The following is a 19,441-nucleotide window of genomic DNA, read 5'->3' as shown; positions in this document are numbered from 1 at the left end:
TGATAAAATAAAATAATTAAATTTTAATTCCCTCTTCATTAATTATTTGTCACACGAGCTTCTTCTATTTCGCACGCAGAGCTCTCTCTATAAATACTTGGACAGACTTCAGAGACGGTTCCCGGCTTGGGGAGCGCGAAAATTGTAGAATGATCGGAACCTTCACTGCTGCAACTGCAGATTATTGGTCGGAGATTGATCACCGCTAGGGTTTCTCTGAGTTATCTCTAATCTCATGGAGGACTTCGCCTTTCACGATGGTAACGTTTGCGGTTTGCTCGAGAGCAGGCACATCAACTTTCGTCAAGTATGTCTGATTAATTTATTTTTTCCTTTCATACCTTCTCATCGAGGTCGCATTTGTTCAACTTCAAGTGTCGAGTTACTTGAATTGTTTTATTGTATTGGATGTGAATTGGCGGCGTGTTTGGTTGTTGTAGCGTGAGCGTACTTTCGCGAGGAGGAGATTGTTAGCGTGAATTTTAGATATATCGTTCTCCTTATTGGATTTAGTTGAATTGTTTTGTTGGAGGTGAAGCGAGAAGTATATTGATATGAGATGAACGTAAGAGGTTTCGGATTGTTTGAAGGCTGTCTTTGGACGATAAGCAATGCTATTTTGGTTCTGTCGATTTGAAAGTTTCCGAAATTGCTAAAATAAACTCTCATTCGACTGCGCCTATTCTTCTTTGGTCATTTTCCTTGATGCGTCATGAGTCGAAGCATGATAATAATAGTAAGGCCTTTGATTGTGATCTTTATTGTTTCCATTCGGACTCTTGACACTGGAAGCATCTACAAAAAAAAAAAAAAAAAACAGAGAAACCAAAACAGAGAGTTGATAAAACTTAGATCCTTAGGCATGAGTTATTGCAGTTTGGCTGTTCATAAAAAATTTCCGGATTAAATTATATTGTTATGTTCTCACTCTTTCATTCTCTTTTCTGTAGAACACGACAGACAGCATAGTTTTGACGATTAATAAGTTATTCATTCATCGAAAATATATAAGGAAGAATCTATCTATATAAAAACCAGACTATACGTATATATAATAAGAGTAAGGAGGTCTAGGTTCCAAAAGAAAAGAACACTTGCTCTTTCCTTACTTTAAAGTTTATGTTTAGCCTTACTTTCTTGGTGGCTCGTTTTACATATTATGTTTAATTTTTCAATGGTTGTAAATTAGTCTTGCATTCTGAAGGTTGGGGAAATTTGTTATTTGCTTTACTTAATATGGAAACGTAAAGGTCTGCCTGAAATCGTCCATAGTGAAGCTTTTAATTTTCTCTCTTATGAATTTGTTTCATTTTTCCAAGTCATATATGTTCGCAGGATCCCACCTATAGTTTGCCGATGCACTCATCATTCATCCAAAGACTCTCCCAGGAAAAGGAACTGGAGGTCTGTATGGATTTAAGTTTCTATCCCCTGTGATTTCTTAACATTGTTCTATTCACTTTGTGATGCTTGCTTTACTGTAAACTTTATGTTCTACATTCTGTCGTGCATGGTGTACCTGGTAATAGTATAATTATCCATGTCATTTGCCATTGTGTTTTATGGTCTGTTTCATGTCATTTAAAATGCCTGCACAAGCATCTGATATACAGCTGGATTTCTTTCCCGTTTATTGTAGAGATAAAAACACTTCTTAATATGTTAAAAGATTGAGGTGTGGTCTCTTGTTAGATTTTAATGTTTTCCTCTGGACATTAGTTACTAAAGCTTTTTATGAGTACCTTTGGGTTTCGTTGTTTCATATTGACCCCTGTCTTGTGTAGTTTGGGGTTTAGGCACCCCTTTTGGTGGCTGTTTTTGTTTTCCATTTTGTCCTCTTTCACTTCTACTTGATGAAAAGAAATTTTCTCATTAAAAAACATGTTGATGGAGGATAAGTGGCCCATTGCTTTCAATTGGAGTTCATTTCTTATTTGTTGTCTTAAGCTGGATGAACAGTAGTTATTGACTATCATATTAACATGGTAGAGAAATGGAACTCTGAAATGGGGTTCATAATTTACCTGATGGAGTTAGTCTTCAGTTCTTCAAGAACTGAGACATTTGTTCAAACTCATGAAACGGACTACTACTTACACTCCATGATCTAGTTTGTGTGTTTATTTTTCCAAATTCTGTGCAAATGTTGTTTTTCCTCCCATCCCTTTCATTTCCATATTCTTTGCTCTCTCTATCTGTCATTCCATTTTTGTAAATTAAATTCTGCTCCCCCCACCTCCCAAACTCTCTCCAGGGGCACCAGGGGTGTGTCAATGCAGTGGCCTGGAATTCTCGTGGTTCGCTTTTGATATCTGGATCAGATGATACGCGGGTAAGATAGTTTCCCTTCAGTTCTAGGACTTAATTATCTAAGATCTGCAGTAGCCTGTGGATGACTCATGTTTTTCTTTTGGTGGTGGACAAGCTTTGTCGTTGGACTGTGTGTAGTGAATAGTAGGTTGTTATTCTTGAAGATTGAATTAACAAACTTTTCTTTTTGGGTATAAATTTGTGGCCCTTTATGTGAATATGTTTTATTTATTGCGCATATTACTGAATGTTCTTTCCTGTGACAACAATTTTTAGTAAAAGAATTTAAGCCAATGATGCCCGTAGTAAAGTTGAACTAAATGCATGCTTGTATAAATCTGACTCTATTTTTATGGAGAAAGGCATCCTATGTTGATAACCTTACCCATGCGGCAAGTGTGATTATTGCAGGTGGTGGTGCATGCAGATTGAAATAGAAATGCCTAAAATCTGAAATCCAAGTTAGTTAATTTGTCCTGCATGTAGGATAAGTCTTCAGATGCCTAAAATTTGAGTAGAGGATATGTTTTCTTACAGTTAGATATTTAGACGGAGAATGTTATTTCTATCAAATTTATGGATATTATTAGTTTCTAAACTCTTCAGATTTGACTTATCAAATTTGCTCTCAAGAATTTTTCTTTATATGGACAATAAAAAAAAAATGGAAAAATGGAGTTTTAGAACTTGATAATGAAGATAGCACCAAAGAAAGAGATAGCCCTGGATATCTCATCTGATTTTTGTTGGACTTGATGCAGTTAAAGCAGTAATGATAAATTGACACCGAAGGATTGGCATGTTTCTTCCTGACCTGTTAGATGATAATTGATTTATGTGTATTTGTATTGCAAAATGCCTTACTGTTACTCTTTTTTACTAACCTCCATCCGCTGAAGAAAAATTAAGTTTTCTTGAAGTTTTTTGTTAATCATATATATATATTTGTGTAGATAAACATTTGGAGCTATTCTGGTCAAAAGCTATTGCACTCTGTGGAAACTGGGCATTCTGCAAACATATTTTGTACAAAATTTGTTCCTGAAACTTCTGATGAGCTTGTGGTCTCAGGAGCTGGGGATGCAGAGGTGTAATAGGCTGTAGTGTAAATTTTTCATGAATGTTTGTACTTGCAGTTGGATTTTGCTCACTACTTTTTATGGAGTTGGGGGTTTTTTTTTCTTAACAGGTGCGATTGTTTAATTTATCTCGCTTGAAAGGGAGAAGACATGATCATAGTCCCATAGCTTCATCTGCTTTATATCAGTGTCACACCAGAAGAGTAAAAAAATTAGCTGTAAGAATTATGAACTCAATGGGAAATATATATTGAAAATTTCTTCTACTAGACGTAATGAAATAATTTATTCATTATGAACAACCAGGTTACGTTCTAGTAATTATAGGTTAAATAATATGTTTATCGTTTTGACAATATTTGTCTTCAATTCGTTGAAGGTTGAAATAGGGAATCCAAATGTAGTATGGAGTGCTAGTGAGGATGGGACTCTTAGACAGCATGACTTTCGAGAGGGGATGTCCTGTTCTCCCGAGGGAGCTTCTCACCAAGAATGTCACAATGTTCTTGTAAGTATTGCTTTCTCTTGAATTTTCTGTTTTGTGAAAACACCCATCACATCCGGGAAACTTGAGTTAATGGGTTATGGTAAATTTAATCTTATATCAATACTTTGACCTTTCTTTTGACACTCCTTCTCATTTGTGGGCTTAAAAATTTATTTAAGGCCCAACGAGTAGTTTTTAATTTTAATTGAGGAAATGACATTACAAGAGTTCAAATATAATTCCTCCTCCTTTGATACCATGTTAGATCACCCATCAATCAAAATGGTTAAGCTAGTGGGTTACGGTAAATTGAATCTTATATAATTACTTTGACACCACTTTTGACACTTCCATTCAATGAACAAGATCAAGAGATGTCGGTCTGCTTGTTTTCCTAACATTTCTTGCCTTTTGACAATGTTCAAGCTAAATGGACAATGCAACAATTTCACTTTTTTGGGTAGTGGTGCGGGAGGGGTTAGCTGTGATGCTCAATTCAGTATTATGGCAGCAGCATTTACTATGTTTTATGTACTCAAAAAAATGACCATTTTGAAAAAAATTAGTTGCATTAATTAATGAGATAGCGTGTTTGGTTATATGATAGTTAACAAGCCTTGCTAACATGAGCTTAGTTCAACGATTAAGATATTTCTATTTCTTTTAGGAGTTTGTAGGTTTAAATTCCTCTACGCCACATCTGATGCAATATTCTATATAAAAAAAGCAACAAGCCTTAAAAGAGGCTTATTCAAATTTTTTAACCGCAATAGTTGATCACAACATTTTATTTATTTATTTATTTAATTTTTTTATTTATAGAAATGGCATCAGTTATTGGGTTCATTGTTTTCACATTAAACTCATTGTCAGATTGATTTGCGGTGTGGAGCAAAGAGGTCACTTGCTGATCCTCCCAGACAAACCCTTGCTTTGAAATCCTGTGACATTAGTTCCACTAGGCCTCATTTACTTCTGGTTGGTGGAAGGTATTCTGCAATTGTTAACCCTTTGCGTAGAGGAATTGCTTAAAAGGAAGTAAAAGTAAAAGAGCCTAACTGTTCCTCTTCAACTTCTTTTAATTCCTATTTGCAGTGATGCATTTGCACGGTTATATGATAGAAGGATGCTGCCACCCTTGTCGTCCAGCCAGAAAAGGATGTCGCCACCTCCTTGTGTTAACTACTTTTGCCCAATGCATCTCTCTGAACGGGTGTGTTCAGAAATTGTTTTTTATTAATCATGGTGCATATCAATCTGGCTACAAAATGGTTATTGCTTGATTGTAGAAACACAATCGCATAGTATATACTCTACAAAGTCAATTTTAGCGTATGCAAAATATGATATAAAGACAGTTTTTATGGTCAATATGAATCTGCACATCCCATGATTTTGATGCAGGTCTCAAATGTTTCTCTCTACTTGGGGGAAAAAAAACGTTCATTCATGTTAATCTGACGTCATTGTTATTAGTAATAAAATGAGAATTCACTATTTATTCATGCATACTCAGCAGTACAGTATGATTGTCAACAAAATTCTCTCGGCATGATACTATCCTAATAGACTATTCCGATTAGAAGAATCTCATTTTGTTGTTGGTGTATATGTTTGTTTTTTTAAAATGGAAACGATGTTGTTTTAAAACATACGATTGCTAATTCTAATTCTAACCTTCTCTGGTTGTACCAATTCAGACTTCTGATCTTATACTCTCTCTGTTTTCATAGGTTCGACCGGGTTTGCATTTGACTCATGTTACTTTTAGTCCGAATGGAGAAGAGATCCTTCTTAGCTATAGTGGAGAACATGTATACTTGATGAATGTAAATCATGGTATCTTAATTTGTCTTAAAATTTAAGCTTCTTATGCATTTCCTATTTTTTTTATCAATCGTTCTGATTTATTTTAAATTTACAATCAGTGTTTTATTTATTAGTTAGATAATGGAAGAGAATTGATGGATTTTGTTTTAAATTTACAGTAAAATGTTATTTTATGTAATTAACATGTATAATGGCTGTTTCGAAACTAAGATGTGATGATTTCTTAGGAAAGGATCATATTTTGAATTTTCTGTTTTAGTTTACAATCATTGTTTTATTTATTTGTTAGATAATGGCATTTACCGTATTTGTGAAACCATATTTTTATATTTAATGTGTTTCGATTTAGTTCTGTCGAATTGCATTTATATATTTTTCCCCACAGCTGGTTTAGGTACAATGCAGTATACATCAGGAGATGTTTCTAAATTAATGAGTTTCACTCCCATACTCAACGGATTGGAATTGCAGCATCCTGTTCCGAATCTTTCTAACGGCTTGCCTTTAAATGGTGGTGTTAATGCGAAGGTGCGACTCTCAAACAAATGTTATAATTGAACAATCTTATTGCTCGAATGGTTCAAAGGTTTAATTTAACAAGTATTTTTCAGCTTGATAAATGCAGAAAATTATTACAAATTGCTGAAAAATGCTTGGAGGGTGGCAACTACTTCGGTGGAATTGAGGCATGTAATGAAATTTTGGATGGATTTGGTCGTATTATTGGAGTTATTCTCAAGCACGATTCATTATGCACACGTGCTGCTTTATTACTCAAGGTAATGCGTTATATTTATTGCTTCAAATTCATGTTCCATTTCAAATTTATGTATCCCAACCTATCTTTTGTCCTTTTTTTTTTTCATATCTAGTACCAAGAGACAGATATTTGTGGGGTTGGATGTTATGGAGATTCCTTGAGGAATCACATATTTAGGCTAGTAAATGAAACAAGCTTTTCTTTTTCCAAATATATTCCTAAAGGAGCCAATGTCATTTTTTCGAAAAGAAATTTAAAATATCTTCTAATCTCAGTTGATGGCTTTTTTTTTTTTTTTTTTTTAGATTTTCCAGAAATCTTTGTAATCTTCTTTCCCTTGTGATTATTCACCATCTCCCGATCATAAGTTGTTCGTTTGGTCCAATAGCCCCATCATCTTCTCATTTTCTTTTAATATAATTCAACTTCCAAAAGAAAGTTCAAGACGTCACGATTTATGGATTCTTAATCTTCTCTTTTTTATATTATTTATTATATTATCATCACAGCATAAGTTTGAAGAGCACCATTAGCTGTTTTCTCTCTGTGGGGCAGAATAGAATTACTATATACTTTTGAACTGCTGCTTCATAGTTGTTTGGTGATGTTAATTTTTCAGTAGTCAGGAACATCTGTGGTGATGTGCTATTTTCCTGTTTCCTTTTGATACTTTATATGTATTCAAGTTCAGGTGGAGGGCCCTTTTCCTCGTTACTTTCTTTTATGAACTCTTACATGCTAGTATCTTCTTTGGTTTCTAACTGAGAAAAGCTGAAATCTTTTTCAGCGGAAGTGGAAAAATGATGTTCATATGGCCATAAGAGATTGTTACAGTGCTAGGAAAATAGATAATTCTTCTTTCAGAGCACATTACTACATGTGTGAAGCTCTATCACAGGTAATTTTTATGTCATTCTGTTCTACCGCTTGCTGCAGCTTTCTTTCTTTGGGAACTATCTCGTACAATCTTTTTTCTCGTTTAATATAAAATGATGAGTGTATATCAATGGTATCTGAAATTTTTTTGAATTTTCATGTTGGTCTTTATCTATGTGTGGAAGTTAAGACTGTTTGTTGTGGTCGTTTGGTTCATATAAAGTTATATATATATATATATATATATATATATATATATATATATATATATATATATATTCTGTTTACAAGTTGTGAAAGATTCAATCCTTCTTTTTTTTCATTTTCCCTTCTTCTCTTGCAGCTAGGTAGACATAAGGAAGCCCTAGATTTTGCCTTTGCTGCTCAGTGTTTGGCCCCATCTAATCCCGAAGTGGCAGAGAAGGTGGAAAGTGTAAAGAGGGACCTCGCTGCAGGTAAATGGTAGTCTAGAACTTGTAATTTCATTTGGTTCATATTTATCTTGGAGTGGAGGTCTGGGAGAACTTGCACACCAAAACTCTTTCCAGTGGAGGATTGTGGGCTTTAAATGAACATATTGCTGTTGAATGTCTGTACCCACCAACATTTGCTAGTTTCTTCTTATTATTATTTTTTAAAGAAGAATAGATGAAAGAAGGTGTGATGTCCCACGTTGGTTGGGGAGGAGAACAAATCACCCTTTATAAGGGTGTGGAAACCTTCCCCTAGCAGACGCGTTTTAAAGCCTTGAGGGGAAGCCCGAAAGGGAAAGCCCAAAGAGGACAATATCTGCTAGCGGTGGATCTGGGTCATTACAAATGGTATCAGAGCCAGACATCAGACGATGTGCTAGCCTTCTCGCTGTTCCCTGAAGGGGGGTAGACATGAGGCGGTGTGCCAGTAAGGACACTGGCCCCAAAGGGGAGTGGATTTAGGGGCGGTCCCACATCGATTGGAGGAAGGAAAGAATGCCAGCGAGGACGCTAGGCCCCAAAGGGGAGTGGATTGTAATGTCCCACATTGGTTGGGGAGGAGAACAAATCACCCTTTATAAGAGTGTGGAAACCTTCCCCTAGCAGACGCGCTTTAAAGCCTTGAGGGGAAGCCCGAAAGGGAAAGCCCAAAGAGGACAATATCTGCTAACGGTGGATCTGGGTCGTTACAGAAGGAATCAACTGTTGTTGTTAACTGAAATTAGCATGGTTTTTGTTGACTATTTGTATATTTATTTTTAATTAAGTGAAATTAGCATGGTTTTTGTTGACTATTTGTATATTTATTTTTAATTAAGGATGGATTGACGTCCATCCTAACATTATACTACTTTTTGCTGCGCAAATTAGAAAGATATCTCGAGATCTCTTTATGATTGAAAATGTTTTTTTTTTTTTTTTTTTTTTTTGGTCTGATAAGGGTATATGTTTTTGCTGGGCAAATTGGGAAGATATTCAACTTGTTTCAACAGTTTTGCATCTTGCCATCTCCTTCTCATTTTTGGCTTTTGATTTATTTGATTTTATATTATAACCAGCTGAATTGGAAAAATCAAATAAAGACAATGATGGAGCTATAAGATCAGCACCGTTAGGTGGTGTATTATCATTAAGTGACCTTCTTCACCGCTCAGATGCAAACAGTGATGTTTCACAAGATGGGGTGAGATCAGAAAGAGAAGATTCTGACTATGATGACGAGGTGGAGCTGGACTTTGAAACCTTATCAGGTGATGAAGCCCAAGACGTCGATTCTAACGTTCTACATGGAAGTGTAAATCTTAGAATACATAGACGAGTTGATCCAGCAATAGAAAGGGTTGGCGCGAATGGCTCCTGTGGGTCTCCTTCATCGTCACACAATGATGGAATACTCTATCAGGTTCTAGTAATACTTTGACAGAATCTTCTATACATTTACCTTTAGTTGATGATGTCTTCATTCCGACTAAGCTTTGTGTTACATTACATGCAGCCTGAACCTGTCATTGATATGAAGCAAAGATATGTCGGTCATTGCAATATCGGAACTGATATTAAACAAGCTAGTTTTCTTGGGCAAAGAGGTATTAACTGAACCATGGGATTGGCTAATTGTGTTACAAGTTGATTAAATTTTAGGTTCATGTGATCTCTTTAGAGTGGGTCCTATATGGGGGTGTGAGATGGTACCATTATTTCCTATACCATGACTATTGTCATAGGAACCCAATTTTTTACAGACACGGCCATGATTATTGTAGGTCACAACACAGTCGTTTCCTTGTTTTATATATCGTCTCGATTTCTCTACGAGGAAATTGCAACCTCTCTTTTCCCTATAGAATTCTTGAACTTTTTTTCCTCCAAATCTCCTAAAGAATCGCTTTGAACGTTAATGGATTAGATTGAATTGTGCTGTAAATGATGGTGTATTGCAGTGTCGGTTGAAGGGCGACGTCTTCGTTTGTGCTAGGAAGAAAGAGGAGGGGTTGTAAAATATAATTGCCAAATTTGGTTTTTAGAAACAAGCATAGGTCGTTAAAATGATAAATACTTGTGATAATTTGGAAGTTGATACTCTGTAAAATGATATTTGCAGGTGAATATGTTGCCAGTGGAAGTGATGACGGGAGATGGTTTATTTGGGAGAAGAAAACTGGTAGACTGATTAAAATTCTTGTTGGAGATGGAGCTGGTAAATACCATCCAAATAATTTTATAGATGAATAATTCGTTTTCAATTACAGAAACCGAAACCGAAACCAAAACTGAAGTACGAATATTCTCTTCATTCACTTTTTCAGTTGTGAATTGCGTCCAGAGTCATCCATTTGATTGTGCCATTGCTACTAGCGGGATCGATAATACCATTAAGGTACGTATGTATGTACGAGTGTTGACAATTCCATAAATGACCTTTTTTTTGTTTGTTTCGAAGCTGTTTTGGCATGACGTACTAAACCCACTTTGTACCACACCATCGGGTGGCTTGTTGAATGCCTCATCTCTCTTATCTCTCAGTTATTGATGACCTCCTCCTTTGTTGTCACAGCTATGGACTCCAACTGCTCCAGTCCGATCAGTCGTAGCCGGTGGAGGGATTGGACCGCAGGCTGCTGATGTGTTGGCTGCAATAGAGAACAATCAGCGTAGACTCTGCCGTAATAGAGAAGCCATACTGTAAGCCCCTCGTGGATTCCTTGACCTTCATAATATAGGATTTGTTAATTATTATATGCATTGTTTTGTTGGTCTTAATTAATTAACTAATTAGTTTAAAAAACACTAAGCTTTCACGGAGATAGATGAAAGAATGTAATATATGGAATCTTGATAGTAATTAACTTATCAGAGAATGTTTACCGTACGAGTTCCGCTTTCATTATACATGGTACATATAAGTTTTCAATATCCTAAATAGCCTCTGTAGGAGAGATTTGGACCCATTCTCCAGAATCTTTAGGCCAACCCAACCCCATTGCTCTTGTCAGAAATAAGATTAGATATCGAACGAGGTGTTTCCCTAATCATAATATATCGAATACGTGGAAATCTTTCCCTATGTTCAACTATGTTGGTACGTACCATTGTATGTTAATGTTCATATTTTCATTGTGTGTGGTGCTGGCTGCGGGCAGGCCTTTCGAAATTTTAGAGCGGTTTAGGATGCATGATTTCTCAGAAGGAAGCCTTCATCCATTTGAATGTGCTCAGAGTTGATGATATGTAGGGATGCACGCAGGTAAGTGTGACTATTTTAGTTAATGTTGGTACAATCTTTGAATTTTTATTATTTTTTAATGTTTTTAATTTTTGACAGAAATTGGAATGGTGATAGTTGGTGGAGTAGCAGTTAGCACACCGAACATTTTGTTCTAACAGACACTCCTATGAGAAGTCTGGTTCAAGCTCTCTCTTAATATAGAACATTTACCAGCCAAGCTAGTACTATTCAATTTTTGTTCTTTCTATTGCCTTGTAAATTATTGTAAATTTTGCTGCATTTTTTTTTCCTTTGACAATTTGCTGTTTTTGCCATTACAATTTCCTTGCTTATTTTTATGTACAGAATAAGATGAAGCAGGAAGCGGGCAAATCAAGTTCAAGTATGTATATCATGTTATCTTGTCTTTCTTCCCATTTTGAGCATGCATTTTATAGTAAATAATTTCAACAGAATCAAAGAAAACGATACACATATTTACAAAAATCACACTTTTTTTTTTTTATATAAAAATTAAAAAAACATCTCTAAAAATTTAAATATATCTGGCCAGTTTAAGGAAATATTTCAAGAAAGTAAACCAATCAAAATAACTAAACAACTAACCTATATTCCATTTGTCTAACATTCCTGTTAAAAAAAAATTACTGAAAAAATCTTAATTTTTTACGATTATGTGTGGATTTATTTTGATAGTAAAAAAATGGTTATTACAAACACTGTTATTAGTATTCACATTTAATAGGCATAATTTTTCTAAATGATATCATCCACATATTTCCGGTGTTTTCCCATGCGAAGTTGTCCTCCCATTAGTGTTCTCTCTCTCCCTTCATTTACTACATTGATTTAATGTTAATATTGTTACTTAATATGGCCCTGTTGAAGTGATGAGGAATGATAATGAGAAGGTGAATAATCAACCTCAGGTGGGTGGAGTATGGATTTTGGGAAGCATGTCGAAGTGTTAATAATACATGCTTTAGAAATTGTACACATCTTATACAATTTCAGACTCCCTATTGCTTCCACTGGTTGAGCAAGATCACACTGTTGTGCGGGAAGAATTATCATTAGTTAAATGCCCTTTACTACCCCCTAAAGAAGGAAGAGCTCCCTGTCCCTCCCTAGTGGCATTCAAGTCAGGTTTCATGAATGGGTCGAGAATTGTCATGAAAATTTGGTTCATGAATTTATTGAATTCATTTGGTTCATCTTCCCTATTGGTATGTTCTCTCATATCGTACATGAACCATCTTCATTCATGTATGAGCATTAGTGGTATGTTCCATATTGTCATATTGTGTTTACCTCGAGTTAAATAATGTTCCTCCAGATCTGGCATTGGATATCAGTAAACAAGAGAGAGATTGGGAGGAGGCAGGGGTTGTAGAGGTGGCATTAAAAGCTTTGGTGACATCTGTGGGTCTTGCTGTCCGTTGGAGGGTTGATGAACTAAGAGATCCAAGAACATTATTATCCTTTCTCTAAGGTCATTAATAGCAAGGGGATCGTTGTAGGTAATCGATCTTACAAGAAACTTATGTTTTTCGTGATTCACATGGGAGGTGGTCTAGGCCATTGATGAGAGGGCTAAAAACCGAGTAGGATTCTTCTCTTCCCCTAAAAATGATAATGTTTCTTTCTTTCTAATCAGAGGAACTGGTGTTCTATTATTTGTCATTTATCAGCAATGTGAGATCGGCAATAAATGCCGAAATACAATTCATGGCCAGAATTCTCATATGCTAATTAATGGCACTGTCTCTAGTGAGTGATTTTTTTATATCAATCGAGAGTGATATGGACATTGATGATCATGACCATGGAAGATGCTGTACAAGTACACAGCTTGGAGGCCCCTCTCTCTCCCCCTTTTCTCTCCCCCTTTTCTCATAGTGAATAAGAAACTTGAATTTGTGAGAGGGTGTGAGGGTAATAACTCACCTCGGTTGGGGAGGAGAACAAAATATTCTTCTTTATAAGATGGTGGAAATCTCTCCTTACCAGATGTGTTTTAAAATTCTTGAGGGAAAACTTGAAAGGGAAAACACAAAAAAGACAATAGCTACTAATGGTGTGTTTGAACCGTTACAAATGATATTAGAGCCAAACATCGGACGATGTCAGTGAGGAGGTTGAGCTACGAAGGAGTGGACACGAGACGGTATGCCGGCAAGGACATTGAACTCCTAATGGGGGTGGATTGGGAGATCCCACATCGATTGGAGAAGAAAATATGTGACAGCAAGGATGCTAGACTTCAGAAGGGGGTGGACTGTGAGATCCTACATCGGTTAAGGAGAGAACCAAACATTTTTTATATGAGTGTAGAAACCTCTACCTAGCATAGTATTTTTTTCCTAGCATAGTGTGAGAAAAAAAAAAAAAAAAGATTATATACAATCACGATGAATGGTTAGAAGAGGGTTGCTTGGTGAAGAGAGTAAAGTTGAGATGGCATTCGAGGTTTTTAAATAGGTCGGTCAATTTGTGGGGTCAATCATTTGATGATTTGTCACATCCCTGAGTTTGCATTTTAAAGCAGCCATCCATTATCAGTGGGCTCTACCTCTCTCTCTCTCTCATTATTAGGAGCTTGGTAGTAAGGAGGTAAAAGCAATGCTATCATCACACAGTGAGTGGGTTCTGACTGTGCATCTGTGGCATTGAATATGTGGGGGAAGCAAAGCTGAGCCTTTGCTTTCTTGTCTAATCTTATGTTGTCAACGCAAGTTGGCGACAGACCCTATGTTCACCACCCCCATTCTACTTCTACCCTTTTACTACATCCTCTCTCTCTCTCTCTCTTTCTCTCTAGTTGGGTTGGAATTGCTAAAGGATAAGAATTCAAGTTCCTAAAAGTCAAGAATGGAAATGACCTTTTTGCCTCCCTTAATATACAACACCCTAATCACATCATAACTAATCCCAGAGAACAACAATAGCAAAACAACAATAAAGAAGCTTCCAGTTTTCATTTTGCTAAGATTTTGTTTTTCCACTACATTTTTCGTTTTCTCATGGGTCATATTGTTTGTTACAAGTTTATAGAAGTTAAAGCAAGTTAACTAATTTGTTTGAGGAAATACTGATTTTTCAGCTTAGAGGAAGTTTCAAGTTAAAAATGACTATGAGATTAGAAATATAACAATGAGTTTCAACCTATTTTTTAGGCTAAACGTGTGTTTTAATCTCTGATGTTTTAATTTTTTTTTTTAGTTTACTTTCTATTCTATAAAAAAAATAATAATAATAATGTTTTAACCTTTTTCAATTATGCAACCTTTTTTTTTTTTTTCTTTTGAAAAATTTGAATATGATATGAACCAACTAATATAATATGATATGTAACCTTATAAAGGAATTCTCGTGAAGAAATGAAATTCTTGAATTGGGAATATTTACCTTCCATGGAGGAATTCCACGATGGCAAGAAGCTGTTTCCATTCCATCCCATCTAAAGAAGTGATTTTCCTTTATGCGCTAATTTGTGAAGTCTGCGTTGATCAAAGTTGGAGAATTATCAGATTAAATGAAATCATCATATCGTACAAAATTGTGTCGGCTTCTAAATCTCTACCACTAATTGGAGCAATGCTGCTGTCGTTTCCCAATCCATCCACCTTTACGTCTTCAATGTAATATGAATCTATTCGTTTCTTTTTCAATCTGCATGACCTGCGTTTTAACAACTTACAGCAGCGCATATGATACATTCGCCTCCATGAAGAGGGTGAGCCACTGAATCTTGAAAATAGAAAGTGGGGAATCATCTAATATTGTTTTCCATGCAGAGGCGTACCTGAAAACAAGAAACTTAACAAGAGTGTAAATGGAGAAAATGAAATAGGAAGTATTAAATTGAGTTAAGAATTTAGATATGAAGTTTATAAACACATTTGGACTCAGACTTTGTTGATCTACATAGATTTGTTTATTTATTTATTTACTTTTAGCTATTTTTGTGGATTCAAGTGTCAATGTCCAATAATAGAAGAGTGAATGATACCCATTTCCCCTCTTCTATTACATGGTCTGATGCACCCTTAACACGATGTTTAGATATTCAATGGAAAAAAATGAATACATACAAAAGGAGCTTCTATTTTCTTGAATGAAACCAATATCTACAATTGGATTAAAAAAAGTATTAGTAGAAATTACATATTTAATTTGCAACAGCATTAAATGAATCTACTTTTCACAAGTAGAAAACATAGAAACCAAATGATTATCAACAACTCCCAAACATTAGAACCTACTAAAATTGATATTTTATACATTAAAATGATAATAACGTTGAAAATCTCAACCAAAGAAAAAACAATAAAAATCACATGCCGACCTTAACATAATTTTATTGGTTAAACATATTGTAGATTCTAATTCCTTTCCACTATTTTTTCTTGTGATGTAATATTTTAAGATAACAATAGAGGATATTTCTAATATTTTTTTTAACTTAATCAACTATACGCATGCAAGGGCTAACAACCCTCACTCATTACGTGGGTCATACTTGCGATACAAGAGTGTCTTTTAAAGCCCAAGCTTAAAGTGGTTATAAAACTCTTGTAATTCGCAGTGTGTGGGCAATTTCATTCGATCTCAAGCTTATTATTAGAATTTTATTGATTTATTCTAGTCCGAATTCATCAATCAAATTTTCTTTATGAGCTCCTTGTTTTAAAAACAATAATAATAATAATAATAATAAAGAAATAAATAATGAAACATACGTCTTTGTAAGCTGCAGACAATTCTAACGCTATTAGAAGTGTTAATGGATACTTAACTCTCAGTATGCTTCCACTCCCGTATGCCATGCGACTACAACTTCAGTATAGTCGTCCGCTCTGCACCATGCTTCATTGGCCTGGGACCCTAAAACTTACAGAAAAGAAAATTTAAGCTCTTTCAATTTCTTTTTGTTAGTGTTTTCTACTCAATTGTAATTGACGAATCTTCTAAACTTGTCAGACTTCAGAGCTTTTCAACTTAGCATCTTTCCTTGCTATGAAACAAAAAGAACAAGAGTCTAATGTAAAATATGAAGTTGCCATGCAAAAGGATGTGATTACGCACCTGTGATTAGCATTTTTTTACATTATGGGTATCAATGATAGCTTATTTTGTCCAAAAGAAAAATTATAGCTCAGTTCATCGTCTAGTATTTTGTTCCACTCCATGCCCCTATTAATACAACGTAAATCACAAAAAAATCAACAGAGAAATTAATTTGAAATTCCACAAACCATGACATCCTCCCATGCAAAAATTTTGACGTTCTTTAGCACCCTCACCTACAATCAACTGCTGGGCAATATTAATTTAATTCCAATTATGATGGTAGAAATCTCAACCGAAGTTCATCACAAACTGAATTTAATACCCTTCTGTGCTCAAATTTTAATTGTACCTTGCTATGCTCTTGACGGGTTATAAAATCCTAACCGATGATCAACTAGTAGACAACAGAGGCAACTTCCATTTATGATGCTGAAACTTTTAACCCATGTTCATCATGAACTGATTTTGAGATTCCAAATACTATGATATTCTCATTGTAGCTTTCGGACACTTGACAATAGATAACATCCTCTCTAAAGACCAACCACTAGGCCATTCTGATAATTTGACTTTATTTATGACGGGGGGAATTGATCCCTGCCCATCATGAACTGAATTTCTGCAAAACTTCCTTTAAAATTTTCCAGAGCACTACTAAAGAATACATCCACCCGTAGAGCAGAATGCATGGTCCACAGAGGTAACCTGTCGGGTATTTCTCTGCGGGTTGATCTCTACTTGTTCATGGGGAGTCTGCCTAGAAAAGTTACCTATCAACATTGATTTGTTATTTGACTCCTAGAAAAGTTACCTATCATATAGTTCATCAATGAATTAGGAAATAACAAATCAGCATCTAAAAGACTGTATTACTCGACTCCTAGAAAAGTTCTACCTACGCTTAATCTCAAGCTAAGCTTTATTATATAGTGAAGTAATAGTTCCAATAAGTGGTGATCTCACTCCATTTTGAAAAGTAGCCTAGTCAGGCGAGAAAGGAGAGGGGGAAGAGGTGGACGTCTTACAGGCTATGGAGCAATGTTATGCTAAACTTTAGTAGCAACAACTCCTTGAGCATCTCAAAGACACTTGCAAAACCACAAACACGCATAAATATGTTTCGGATGTTTGACTTCAAAACATTTTGAGTGTTCAGTTTTAAGGCACCTTCAAAATGACAACTGTAGTGCACATAAAAGTATGTACTTCGTACAGTCGAAGTTGATCTATATTGTAGATTTGATAGCAAAGCAACAAGAACTGGCAAAACAACATGTATTTAGATGTATTCACTCGATCAGTTTCTTGGAAAATGTTAGAAGCTATAACCACCGTCTTGATTTCAAGATTGAATTTCTGTCATGTAAAAGATACCAATTAACAGAAAGGAAGACTTCCAAATCCTTATTCTTGTAAGTTCGCATTTCAGAACCTTCCTCCTATCTAATAATAAAATATTTAGGGACATCTGGAAACCGATTGTAGCTCAGCCTTTTCTTTACTAATTCATTTTCTGTTTTATGAAAGCTAGTTCACACTCGAGTCTATTATGGAGAACTGATGGACAGATTAACCACAAAAGCCAGCAAATCAAGCAATTCAGACACCAATGAGAAAAGTAATCAAATGTACCTCGTAAAAGCTCCAAGACGCTCGCCATTTTCATACAAGAGAGACTTATCGCCACCACACAATGCAAGTTTTGCAGATGACAATCTTGTGTTCTCATAACTGGCCAGCAGATGCAAACAGGTCACGTTTAGAAGCCATCATTAGCTTCTGTTCTGATACATTCTCGCAAGTCCACCGGAAGAATTTCCCGCAACCAGCGTTAGTGAGAACTTCAGCTCCTCCTATAATTCTTCGCACGGCGTCATTAGCAACACTGTGCCCTGTGTTCAATGGTCAAACAAAAAGGAAAAAGAAATAATCGTGAAACAGAGTTCGAAAATATGAAAGTAGTGGTTCTAACACACTGCTAACTCGGACTGTATACTGTTTCACTAATGATACTACATCAACGGACCATAACCGGAAACATTGACAAACGAAAGAAAATTTTCAAGACAATGTCGCGACGCAGCTTCGCGAAATAGAAAATTTCCGCGCAATGCTACTCCTCGTAACGTAATTGATAGACGGAAAAACAATACACTAAAATGTACGTTAAAAAACAAACAGAAAATCAAGGAATCGGAATGATACAACATTACACATTCCTCGCAAGATCCTCAGTCGTCTTGATCGCCTCGGCCGCCTTCATTCGTCATATCTCAATCATTTCAAATAGAATCCATCTTTTCTGATCAATCGGAAAACCTAGGATCCATTGATAGTAAACAAACAGTTCAGAAACATAAATGACCACCAAATTACGCTAAATCCTATACGAGAGTCAGATTCGAAGGCGTATACTCACGCTTGAAGGACGGTGCCGCGGAAGGAGCGGGAAGTAGAGCTGGATGAACAGACATATGGATTGGATTTAGGAGGCGGTGCAGAAGCAGCAGCTCCAACGGAGGAGGGAGTAAGGGCCTCGAAGTACTCGCAGTGATCGGAGAGCGCCAACCTTGACAGTACGGAGCCTGGCTTTGAAAAGAGTATGATCGGAAAGAAATGGTTTTACCCGGGAAAGCGTGGGAGAATATGATCAACCTTTTAAATTTTATATTTCTAAAAATAATTCGCTTAATGCATCTTTGGCACGTCTCCAATCATTTTTGGATGCATTAAATTAAATTAAGACTAAATTAATAAAATAAAAATTAATTTTCACTTCATCCCAAAAATACTTTTTACAAAAATTTTTAAATTTTTAAAACAGTTTAAATAAATTTATAAATATTAAAAATATTTTTAAAATTTTCTCTTAGGAATCACGACTCTTCACGATGGTATGATATTCTCCACTTTGGTCCACTTTGAGCATAAGCTCTCATAGCTTCCCCAAGCTCTCCACAATGGTATGATATTGTTCACTTTGACAGTACCTCGAGCATAAGCTCTCATGGCTTCCCCAGACTCTCCACAATGGTATGATATTGTCCACTTTGACAATGCCTCGAGCATAAGCTCTCATGGCTTCCCCAGACTCTCCACAATGGTATGATATTGTCCACTTTGACAATGCCTCGAGCATAAGCTCTAATGGTATGATATTGTCCACTTTGACAGTGCCTCGAGCATAAGCTCTAATGGTATGATATTGTCCACTTTGACAGTGCCTCGAGCATAAGCTCTAATGGTATGATATTGTCCACTTTGACAGTGCCTCGAGCATAAGCTCTCATGGCTTCCCCAGACTCTCCACAATGGTATGATATTGTC

General features: G+C 35.8%; 1 protein-coding gene and 1 long non-coding RNA gene across 4 annotated transcripts; one reads left to right on the top strand and one right to left on the bottom strand.

Annotated features, from left to right (window-relative positions):
• Window positions 1–103: 103 nt before the first annotated feature.
• Window positions 104–12,717, top strand: LOC111797272 (protein ALTERED SEED GERMINATION 2). Of its 2 annotated transcripts, none has more exons than XM_023680231.2 (22): window positions 104–307; window positions 1,336–1,404; window positions 2,255–2,332; window positions 3,264–3,398; window positions 3,500–3,607; window positions 3,769–3,897; window positions 4,750–4,865; window positions 4,972–5,089; window positions 5,610–5,715; window positions 6,092–6,234; window positions 6,318–6,485; window positions 7,254–7,364; window positions 7,686–7,797; window positions 8,874–9,217; window positions 9,311–9,401; window positions 9,917–10,012; window positions 10,122–10,192; window positions 10,370–10,497; window positions 10,956–11,059; window positions 11,138–11,423; window positions 11,971–12,267; window positions 12,378–12,717. In XM_023680231.2, exons 1-19 carry the CDS (start codon window positions 236–238, stop codon window positions 11,035–11,037), a joined length of 2,277 nt encoding a protein of 758 aa, XP_023535999.2. In that variant the 5' UTR covers window positions 104–235; the 3' UTR covers window positions 11,038–11,059; window positions 11,138–11,423; window positions 11,971–12,267; window positions 12,378–12,717. The 2 variants fall into 2 exon arrangements, with proteins under 2 accessions (XP_023535999.2, XP_086980887.1); XM_087124761.1 differs by having other exon boundaries at window positions 11,930–12,267.
• LOC111797273 (uncharacterized) lies at window positions 10,385–18,762 on the bottom strand. Of its 2 annotated transcripts, none has more exons than XR_002815506.2 (7): window positions 18,534–18,762; window positions 17,747–18,433; window positions 16,130–16,237; window positions 15,841–15,934; window positions 14,625–14,846; window positions 14,450–14,541; window positions 10,385–10,522 (listed from the first exon to the last, which is right to left on the bottom strand). It is a non-coding gene; the product is annotated as an uncharacterized LOC111797273 (long non-coding RNA). The 2 variants fall into 2 exon arrangements; XR_002815507.2 differs by having other exon boundaries at window positions 15,841–15,928.
• Window positions 18,763–19,441: the final 679 nt, after the last annotated feature.

The sequence above is a fragment of the Cucurbita pepo genome, chromosome 6 (genome assembly GCF_057944985.1).
Source record: "Cucurbita pepo subsp. pepo isolate OVF chromosome 6, ASM5794498v1, whole genome shotgun sequence".
NCBI lineage: Eukaryota > Viridiplantae > Streptophyta > Magnoliopsida > Cucurbitales > Cucurbitaceae > Cucurbita > Cucurbita pepo.
Note: the sequence above shows the minus strand (reverse complement) of the source record. Positions and strands in the feature narration are given on the sequence as shown.

Bases quoted from the DNA above. Each gene is read 5' to 3' on its own strand.
- LOC111797272 (XM_023680231.2), top strand. From the start codon at position 236: ATGGAGGACTTCGCCTTTCACGATGGTAACGTTTGCGGTTTGCTCGAG. The intron at 9,402-9,916 runs GTATTAACTGAA...TGATATTTGCAG, and splicing joins TAGTTTTCTTGGGCAAAGAG to GTGAATATGTTGCCAGTGGA. The intron at 10,013-10,121 runs GTAAATACCATC...TCACTTTTTCAG, and splicing joins TCTTGTTGGAGATGGAGCTG to TTGTGAATTGCGTCCAGAGT.